This window comes from Benincasa hispida, chromosome 1 (genome assembly GCF_009727055.1).
Source record: "Benincasa hispida cultivar B227 chromosome 1, ASM972705v1, whole genome shotgun sequence".
Lineage (NCBI taxonomy): Eukaryota > Viridiplantae > Streptophyta > Magnoliopsida > Cucurbitales > Cucurbitaceae > Benincasa > Benincasa hispida.
The window spans coordinates 20,869,665-20,880,613 of NC_052349.1; the positions used below are offsets into that span (position 1 = coordinate 20,869,665).

Below are 10,949 nucleotides of genomic sequence, written 5' to 3' on the forward strand. Positions count from 1 at the left end.
GGATAATTTTCTATCTAATATACATAATTATAAAAAATATATTTTTTGAAAAAAAAACAAAAGACCAAAATTAATAACCAAAACATGTATAATTTTTTGTTTTTAAAGACTAAAAACTAAAAAATGATTTTCAAAAACCAAAAATAAAAAATCAAATAGTTATCAAAATGGACTTAAAATGTAGTTTTTAAAAACTTGTTTTTGTTTTTTTAAATTTGAAAAATACGATTTTTGTACTTTAGCAAGATGCAAATCATTATAAGAAATTTTGGAAGAAATATGTTTAATTTTTTAAAATAAAAAATGAAATGGTTAACAAAGGGAACCTTAGCAATTCAAAATCATTTTGGATGGTGTAAATTACGTTTAAAAATGTAAAATAAACACTTAGGGCCCAGACGTCCCCTAAGATTTCGTTTGGTAACTATTTGGTTTTTGACTTTTGAAAAATAAGCTTTTTCTTTCTCGAGTTTCAATCTTTCTTAAGTAAAATAGTTGAATTATTAATCAAATTCTATAAGCAAAACAAGTTCTTAAAAACCATTTTTTTCCTCAAAACTTAGCTTTGTTTTTTTAATATATTGGTAAAAGTTAGATAACAAATAAAAATAATTAGAGGTAAAATTGATGATTATATGGTTAATGTTCAAAAATAAAAAACAAAAAAAACTAAACAATAACCAAACATGACCTGAATCAATTTAAATGATTAAAGATGGATTCGAAAGTGGTTTTGAACATAATAAAGGTGATTTTAACTACTTCAAAATCACTCACAAATATATTTATTAAGGTCAAAAGGCTAAGAAAACGTGAATATGACTTAAAAAAATCAATCGATGGAAAATTCTATTGAATATAAATTAACCAAATAGACACTGGGATAAATATAATTTTCCATATTGTTTTCTCTTTTCATGAATCACATTTTTGGCAAAAATAAACCGACCTAAGTTAGAGATTTGGTTCCTTCACTCCATATATTGAGAAAATATATAATATTAAATTTCCACATTTGTTTTTCTTCAAAACACCAAAACTAAGTAAACTTATGGAATAAAATACAAGTGACTTATGGTGGACGTAAACAGAGGACCACACAGTGGTCATCTTGCAATCATGAGAAAATGTCGATTTCGAGAATCGAGTATCTCCATATTCCGAGAGGATGTAAATGAGTTTTAAGCCTCGTTAGAGGTCTTATCTTTTAAAATTGCCCTTTTCAGGAGTCCATGAATACTAAGTATTCATTACCCCGCCTGGAACACTCTCCCAAACACCGTAGAACACTTTCCCAAATACCATCTTGAAGGGTGAGAACTGCCTAACTCTAGTTCACCATTAACCAAACCACGATAAAGGTATGTGTAGTTTAACTTCTGAAGCGTTTAATTTTGAAAATAAACAATTTTTAAAAATGTTGGGAGTGTTTGAGAATCATTCCAAATAACTTTAAAACATTTTTAAATGAATTTTAAATAATTTTTATTAAAAGAGTTTAAATAAAAATAATTTTTAAAAAAATACTTTGAAATAATTTTTTTGAAAAGTATTTTTTCTCTAAGCAGTCCATGCAGTAAAACAACTTCTTTTAAACTGTTTTTTTTTTCTGGTAAGAAACTGCATTTACAACAAGAACATTTTCCAAAAATGCTTTCTTGAAAACTTCATATCTCAACACAATTTTTTTAAAAGGTTAATGGTGCATTTAGAATATATTTTTAAAATATTTAATTTAAAATATAAGTCTTTTAGAAAAAATTGAAGAGTTTGACAACTTCTTCGAGCAATTTTTCATATGTATTTTAATCTTTTTTATAAAAAAATATTTAAATAAAAATTAATTTTTTTAAAAACATTTTTTTTATACGTCAATCCAAAAGGCCCAAATTAATATAAACTAAAAAGATATTATCAACGGCAAAAATCTTGAGCAATCAGTTCGTAACAAACGCCGTCCGATTTATCGCCACCGCCAAATCGAATCATCGCCGTGTAACCTCCTCGTCGAGAATCGAAAATCCAGCCAAACGTATGTAACTTATTGACAATTTATTTTCTTTTTAAAAAAAAAATTAAAATTTTCATTTTTATTTACATTTGATATCCACACATAATACCATTTATTTTCAACATTAATTAATTGAAAATTAAAAGTTTCAAATAACAATATAAAAAAAGAAATGTGTTGATAACCTAAAGCTATCAGTGGTTTCATGATCAATTTCATTTTTATTTTATAGCATATATTTATCTTTTTATTTTTTTTCTCATCCACACATACTAATTATTTTTTGCTAATTAATTGAAATATGAAATTTAAAAATAAGTTCAATAACAATGTGAACGAATATGTTTCATTACTCAAATAACCCTTTTCTCTCTTTTTTATATATAACCTTTGAAACCATCAAATTTGCTTTTATTTTATAATATATATATGTTTTAATCTAATAATGTCACTTATTTTTAACCAATCATTTGAGAAGGATATAATAAATTGAGATTGTCGTAAAAAAAAATTCTCTGGAATATATATACATATTAAAAATATATCCGTTAAATTAAAATTGGTGAAAAATATAAAAGTAGATAAAATATAAATAAATAAGATAAAATAATATTTAACACGCTTTATCATAACATTATGCCACGTGGCTGGCTTCGCCCTCCAAAATCTTACAAGTTTTTTACTCACCACATAATAGACCTTTCCCAAACAAAAGTTTACAAAATAAAAAGGGATAATCGTTTACTGATCCCTTCTCACGATCCATATAAAAGAATATTAAAATATTTTTTAAAAAAATAATAAAATTTATCATATAATAAATTATTATCGAACAATTTAGTGAGATGCATCAAAATATGTATTATCTAAAATGCAACTAAGAACTTTTTCATAAAAAAAATATATTCTAACGATACATATCTTTGTGCCTCCTAAATTGTTCAATCATCAAATTTTTTTAAAAAAAATCACTTTTTTATTTCTTTTCTAAAATAATTTAATTCATATGGAAGTAATACACCAAATTATTACAAAGATTTTCTTAGAAGCACCAATCAAAACAAGGCGAAAAGACAGAAAACCAGCTAAAATTGATCGTCACTCTTTAATTTTAATTTGAGTTCTTTAATTTTAATTTGAGTTTTTGTTTTAATTTAATCCGTTTAAATTATATTTCCATTAACTTAAAATAATAATGACGTCAAATTTGAAAATTATTTTTTAATTAAAATTTAATAATTTATAATTTACGAAACACAAACCAAATAAATAGAAGGTAACGGAAGAATGCAGTATAGTCTATCAGTTTTGTTTTTTTGTTTTTTTTTTTATTTTATTTTATTTTGTAGATAGTTAACAATTTTTTTTTTCTATCGGTCAAAATTTTCAGAAAAGAAAACCCCATATTTTCGCATTTGATTCCCCTTTAAAACACTAAAATTTATGAAGCAAACTTCTTGAATACAAATACATATATCTAAAAGCGGTTTAGGACGATTAACAAACCAAAAAAACGACTCAAGAAGTAACGTTTTAAACGTTTTTTTTCCCCAGAAGACACCGCTCTTACAATAACAACATTTTCCAGAAATGCTTTTCTCCAAAACTTCAGATCTAAATAAAAGAAATGAAAAGAAAAGAAAAAAATTAAAAGATATTATCAACGGCCAAAATCTTGAGCAATCCTTCATAACAAACGCCGTCCGATTCATCTCCACCGCCAAATCTAATCATCGCCGCAACCTCCTCATCGGAGATCGAGAATCCAGCCAAATGCATGTAGCTCTTCAAATCGGCGTGGCTCAACCGTCCATCTCCGTCTTTATCCATCGTCTTAAACACCTCCTCCATAATCCCCGTCGATCTCCTCCGTCCGCCGGACAATACGCGCTCGAACTCCTCATACTCAACAAATCCGTTCCGATTCAAGTCCGCCACGGCTATCATTGAGCCAATCGTATCCTCGTCGGCATCGCCAGCGCCGCTGTAGAATTTGCGAAGATCGTCGGGGCTAATCTTTCCGTCGTGGTCGGCGTCGAGTGCCTCGAATGCCTGACGGAAATCGGCGGCGACGTCAGAACGACCGGAGGAGGTACCAGAGGGGCACATGGCTGAAAGACAGAGACGAGATCAAATCAATGGGTGATTGGGGGAAAAAAGTTATGGAAATGAAGAGAGCGCGAAGGGTTTTATAGAGAGACGGGAATTTCGTGGTTCCCCAGTCTGTTGGGGCCCAAGTTGGTTTGAAACCGAATGGCTTGCGAAGCAAGCCGGAACCTGACTTTATAGAATTTTATATTTATTTATTTATTTTTATTTTTTTAGCAGACTTGGACTTGAGTCTTTTTGTTTTTAAATATATATTTATTAATATATATATATATATATATATAATATACCTATGTTTTATTTTAATTTAAATGAATGGGAGGAGGAGAATGAGGAATTTAGTTTGGTGTTACGTATGTGGTGACGACATTCGGGAAGACCGAATTTAAATTCATGGTGTTAAAATGGCTATCTAGATTCTTTTCCTAAATACTTGGGTTATTATAAAAATTGCCCCTATACTTTTTTGTTTTTTATGAGATGACCCAATATTTTGGGACTTTTCTGATATACTTCTAGTTGTGTGGAGTTACAATTTTATTTTCAGGGGTCCTTTGTTTTTTTTAGAACATACTTTTTTTTAAGAAAGAAAATGATGTCATAATGCCAAATCCCACATAAGAAACATAAGAGTTAAACCTTATTCATATACTATAGACCCTTTAGGTTATTACTTGAATATGATCCACCAATATGTTTACCAGTTCAAGTCTCATAGAATAACCTTGGATTTTTATCTTAATGGATAATTCATTATTGCATATTTAAAATAATCAACTATTATGTTAAATAACTACGAGCCTTTGGGCATAAATCTCAACACTATCTCCTTAAGTACCATTGATCCTCCAATGAATAATTTGCTTATGGTTCAATCATAAAAACCAAGTATCTCTCTAGCAAATGAGAGGGTGAGACCCCATTTTTCAAGTCCCTAAATCAACACTTAAGGAAACTACCCATCTATTTTTCTTATATCGGAATGAGTGAATTTCATGTTGCGAAATTATGTTATCAACTACCTATTTAGTCAAGTTCCTAAAATTGTAGGTACATTGAGTCAATGACTCGGGCCACTCTTACCTATACAAGTCAAAGGATGAGCCTTCATAGGCAAGAGTTTATAACTCAATCAAGATTAAGATCGAGTAACATATTGTTGGGGATTATGTGCTAAATCTCGTGGTTAGTAATGTATAAAAATAATCGTTTATTTAATAAAATAAGGAATTATTTTATTTGACCATTAGACTTGTGTAACTCAATCTAATAAACTAAGATCTAAGGATATTTTATGTAACTTGAACAGTGTGTGGTAGACATACAGGTGGATCATGTTCAAGTAATAACCTAAATGGTCTGTAATATATAGATAAAGTTGGGTGCATTATCCTGGTGACACTACGAATATGACCCACTATATCAATATTACATGAGTTGTCAGTATTACAAACGATTTCATCCAAATTATTCATGTGGAGACATATGAGTGAAGGTGTCCTATACAAATAGTTTATATAAGATCCGATCGCGAAATGATTAATCTCTTTTTATAGCACTGTTGACTAAAGAGATTAACATTTGATAGGATAACCATAGGTAACTCGACCTCAATCCTGAGTGAGTTAGCAATTCGTCTTTTTGTATGGGTGAGAGTGGCTCGACTTGCCGACTCAATAAGCTACCATTTTGGGGATTTGTCAAAGTAGAGAGCTGGGAACATAGCTACACGAGATGATTTTCACTCCTTCCTGATTTTAGGGTACGTAGATGAATTTTTCCCTTAGGGGCTAATTTTGTGTCTTAAACAATGAGGCTTCATCCTTTTACTGGCCCAAGTGGGATTTAGTTTATAGTTGAACTATAAACTGATTGTCATTAGAGTGATCAATGGTACTTAAGGAGTTAGATATAATTATACGGGTAAAACAATAATTTGACCCAATTGTAATTACAAGTGATTTGTGAAGGTCGACTTATTGTTGATTGGTTATATCTGTGGACACAGAAATATATTTAAGATACGAATAGTGCAGTTTGTGTTTTTAGTGGAGTGACCTGCAGTTAATGAATGTTGATTAATTTAATTAAATAGTTTAATTAATTAATCTCATATCATTAGAGCTTCTAACTTTAGGTCCATTAGATCCCATCGCTAACTCACTAAGGGTAAAACGAGAATCATTTAATTTTGAATTAATTCGAATTGTTCAAGTTAAATAAAGAAATTAATTGTATGAGATATGATTAATATAATGTATATGGAAATATTATAATATAAAGTTAATTTTGAATAATATTCAAAATTACATTTTATTATATGAGATAGATAAATATATGAATAAGATTCTAATATTATTTATCTAAATGAGATTATAAAACTATAAAAATTAATAGGAATGAGATTCATATCAAAACTATAAGTTATGTGAGATGATATTATTTTATTATGATTCAAGTGAAATTAAATATATGATATTTAATTATAAATAAATAAATAAATATTATTTATTTAATTATATTTTAATTTACATTTAATATATAAATTAAATAAAATAAAATGAGAATAATTCCCAATGAGAGTTATTCTACGAGTTAGCGGATGGAAGTTTTGAAGGAATAGAATTCCTTTGCGGAAGTGTGTGAATAGCGTGCAATTGGTTTCCAATTTTGAAACACTCAAAATACAGAGAGTAAATATACTATATAGAATAAATATTAAATTTCTATATGCATGCTTTTCTAAAGAGAGAAGAGAAGTAGAATTGTTTAGCCTTGTAGAAAATATCTTCTTGTTTTTCCTCTCCAAAGTTCACGAACACCAGAATGACCTGAACCCTAGATAACTCTTCAACACGGTACACCACCACTTGGAGCCTCTGCGATTCTTAGGATAAGAGATTGGAAGAATGTCTCTTTTCGTGTTTTTGGGAGAAGGAAAAGGCAAAGAGTTTGAGAGGGAGTGTGAGAGTTTGAGAGAGAGTGTGAGAGTTCTATGTGTTTCTCAGAAGGAACCTCTGTGTATCTTCACACCACTAACATATAGGAGAAGGGAACGAAGTTACAATAAATTCATCCCACCAAGTTACACACATAATTCCCCTGTAATGAGGAGTTATTTTAATAAAAATTAATATTATATTGATATGATTGATTAATTAACCATTAATCAATGAACCATATGTTCAGATCATATTAAAATGCAATTCTCCCTTATAACGGATAGTTTTAATATGAATCTTATTCATATCAATTTTAACCTATAGTTTTTATATGAATCTTATTCATATAAATAATATTTGGATCTTATTCATATATCTTTCACATGTTATATAGTTTTAATTATAAATCATATTTATAATTAACTATATACTATAATGTATCAACATACATTATACTATATATTAATCACATTAATATAATTACCACCTTTAATTTCCTCAAATAATCTTAACAATTCAAATTATTCCAAAAACAATTTTCCCTTGTTTTATCCTTACTAGCTAACAAGGGGACCTTATGGACCTATAGATTAGAAGCTCCAATGATGTGAGATTAATTAATTAAACTCTTTAATTAAATTAATCAATATTCATTAACTGCAAGTCACTCCATTGAAGACAGATAACTGCACTCTTCGCACTATAGATATATTTATGTATCTAGGGATATAACCAATCTACAGTAAGTTGACCATTCACAAATTGCTCATAACTACAACTGAGTCAAATTACCATTTTACCCTTGTAGTTACATCTAACTTCTTATATACCACTGATCCTTCCAATGAACAATTATTTATAGTTTAACTATAAACTAGAACCTTCTCTGGTCAGTGAGATGGCGAGACGTCTCATTGTTCAAGAATTAGAATCAACCCTAAAGGGAGCAATTCATCTACTTACTCTCAAGAGGCGAAGAAGTGAATTCCTTATTGTGTAGTTGTGTTCCTAGCTCCCCACTTAGACAAATCCCCAAAATGGTAGGCTTATTGAGTTGGCAAACTGGTCATTCTCACCCATACGGATCAAAGTACAAATCAAAGGATTTTCCTCATAGGTAGAAGTTCACAACTTATTTAGGATTAAGGTCAAGTTACCTATGGTTATCCTAGTGAAATGTAAGTCTCTTCAAGTAATGGTGTTATAAAGAGAGACTAATCATTTCGTGGTATGGTTTTATATAAACTCTTTGTATAGGATACCTCCACTCATATGTCTCCACAAGAATGATCAAGGTAAGTTCATTTACAATGCTACAAATCATTAACACTTTATAACTGTTGTAACAATTACAAAGTTTGTTGTATCCGTAGTGTCATCAGGGTAAAGTACCCAGCCTCATCCATATACTACAGACCATTCAGGTTATTACTTAAATATGATCCACTTGTATGTTAATTACATACATGTTTAAGTTACATTAAATAACCTTGAATCTTATTTTATTAGATTAGGTTAGTAGAATAAATATCAAATAAAATAACACTTTATTTTATTAAATAAATAATTTGTGTATAAATAATTTACAAACTACAAAACCCATGAGATTTAGGGCATCAAACCCAACAAGTTTAAACTTCCCCTCCAACTAGCTCTCCCTCTCACATTAAGGAAGAGGTTTTGCAGAAGATTAAAAATGTATGCCTTCTCTTGATTATGTGGGTAATCTCTACAAAATCTCTGTACCAAAAGAACTCTCTCTCAACCTTTTTTTTTTTTTAGAAACATTGTTCTGTAAATCTTTTCCTTTCCAAAGGTTCCCATAAACCTTAATTTCGTATGGAGAATAACAAAGAAGACTTGGTGGTAATGTCTTGGTACTTGTTTGTGATTGTTCGTGAAAGTATTCGTGATTATTATTGGGTTTTGAGGGAGTTCGAGTCGCAGAGAAGAATTATATTGAAGATAATCTTCAAGAGGTAATGTCTCTTCTTCTCTTTATAGAATACTTATAGGAATGTGTTTATCATGTGCTTCGTTTTTCTTTGGTTCCATATTTTCCAAAATGAATTTCAAAGGCACATGCGTTCACATGCTTCTGCTGAGGAATTCGATCTATTCAATTTGTATCGGAGCCAAATCGTGCCTCTGTTTTTCATTTTAGAAACAAAAATTAGAGAAAAATGTGGGTTGTTTTTTGTATTCCGAATATGGTTTGCGAAATATATGTTTCCAGATTTGGCACTTTAGATTGTTTTTCTACTTGATTCGATCTTGCAAGGATCCTTTGTTTTTGGGCACTTAATTCAGCAATCATGTTTGTTAATCTGGGTCTTAGAGTTTTAGCAAGTGTTTTTGAAGAAGAAGACCAAAACCGAAGCAAATAGACGAAGATCAGAGGAAAATTGTAGATCAACCATATGGGGTCAAACCTATAGGTTGCAAATGGATCTACAAAAGAAAACGAGACTAAATTGGCAAGGTACAAACCTACAAAGCCAGACTCATGGCAAAATGTTTTACTCAAAGAGAAGTAGTTGATTATGAAAAAACTTTTTCTCCTGTTGCCATGATAAAATCTATAAGAATACTTCTATCCATTGCCACATACTATGACTATGCAATATGAAAAATGGATGTCCAGACAGCTTTTCTGAACTACCATCTTGATGAAAGTATTTTTATGTCTCAACCAGAAGGGTTCATCGAACAAAGACAAGAACAGAAAGTCTGTAAGCTTAAACGATCCATTTATGGGTTAAAGCAAGCTTCAAGATCTTGGAATATAAGATTCGACACTGCGATCAAATCTTATGGCTTTGAACAGAATGTTGACGCACCTTGTGTTTACAAAAAAATAGTCAACAAGACTGTACCATTCTTAGTACTTTATGTTGATGATATCTTGCTCATTGGGAATGAGATAAGCTTCCTTGCTAACGTAAAGAGATGGTTAGCAACATAGTTCCAAATGAAAGATTTGGGTGATGCTCAATATGTTTTAGAGATACAAATTTTTCAAAATTGAAAGAATAGAACCCTAACACTGTCTCAAGCATCTTATATAGACAAGATGTTATCAAGATATAATATGCAAAATTCCAAAAAAGGTATGTTGTTTTTTAGACATAGAATTCATTTGTCAAAGGAATAGTGTCCTAAGACACCTCAAGATATTGAGGAAATGAAAATAATTCCATATGCATCTGCAGTTGAGAGTTTGATGTACGCAATGTTATGTACACGTCCTAACATATGCTTTACAGTTGGAATCGTCAACAGGTTCCAATCCAATCCAGGACACAGTCATTGAACTGTTGTAAAAAATATCCTCAATTATCTAAGGAGAATGAGGGACTATATGCTTGTGTATGGACCTAAGGATTTGATCCTTACTGGATACACTGATTCTGATTTCCAGACTGACGAAAATTTAAGGAAATCTACTTCAGGATCAGTTTTCACTCTTAATGGAGGAGTTATAGTTTGGAGAAACATTAAATAGAGTAGCATCGCTGACTCCACAATGGAAGAAGAATATGTAGCTGCATGTGAAACCGCTAAAGAAGTAATATGGCTACGCAAATTCTTGACTGACTTGGAAGTAGTTCCAGATATGCACCTACCCATCACATTGTATTGTGACAATAGTGGTGATGTTGCCAACTTGAAAAAACCAAGAAGTCATAAACGTGGAAAACATATTGAGAGAAAGTACCATCTCATCAGAGATATGGTACACCGAGGAGACGTGATTGTCACGAAGATAGCCTCTGAAAACAACCTTGTTGATCCATTTACGAAGGCCCTCTTGGTTAAAGTGTTTGAGGGCCACCTGGTTGTATTAGAACTCTGAGCAACGTAATCTAGGGCAAGTGGGAGAGTAT

General features: G+C 30.5%; 1 protein-coding gene across 1 annotated transcript; it reads right to left on the bottom strand.

Annotated features, from left to right (window-relative positions):
- Nucleotides 1-3,394: 3,394 nt before the first annotated feature.
- Nucleotides 3,395-4,266, bottom strand: LOC120080605 (calcium-binding protein CP1). Its single transcript, XM_039035350.1, has one exon. It carries the CDS (start codon nucleotides 4,118-4,120, stop codon nucleotides 3,659-3,661), a length of 462 nt encoding a protein of 153 aa, XP_038891278.1. The 5' UTR covers nucleotides 4,121-4,266; the 3' UTR covers nucleotides 3,395-3,658.
- Between the last annotated feature and the right edge of the window lie 6,683 nt (nucleotides 4,267-10,949).

Coding starts and splice junctions, on each gene's coding strand:
- LOC120080605 (XM_039035350.1), bottom strand. CDS start 4,120: ATGTGCCCCTCTGGTACCTCCTCCGGTCGTTCTGACGTCGCCGCCGAT.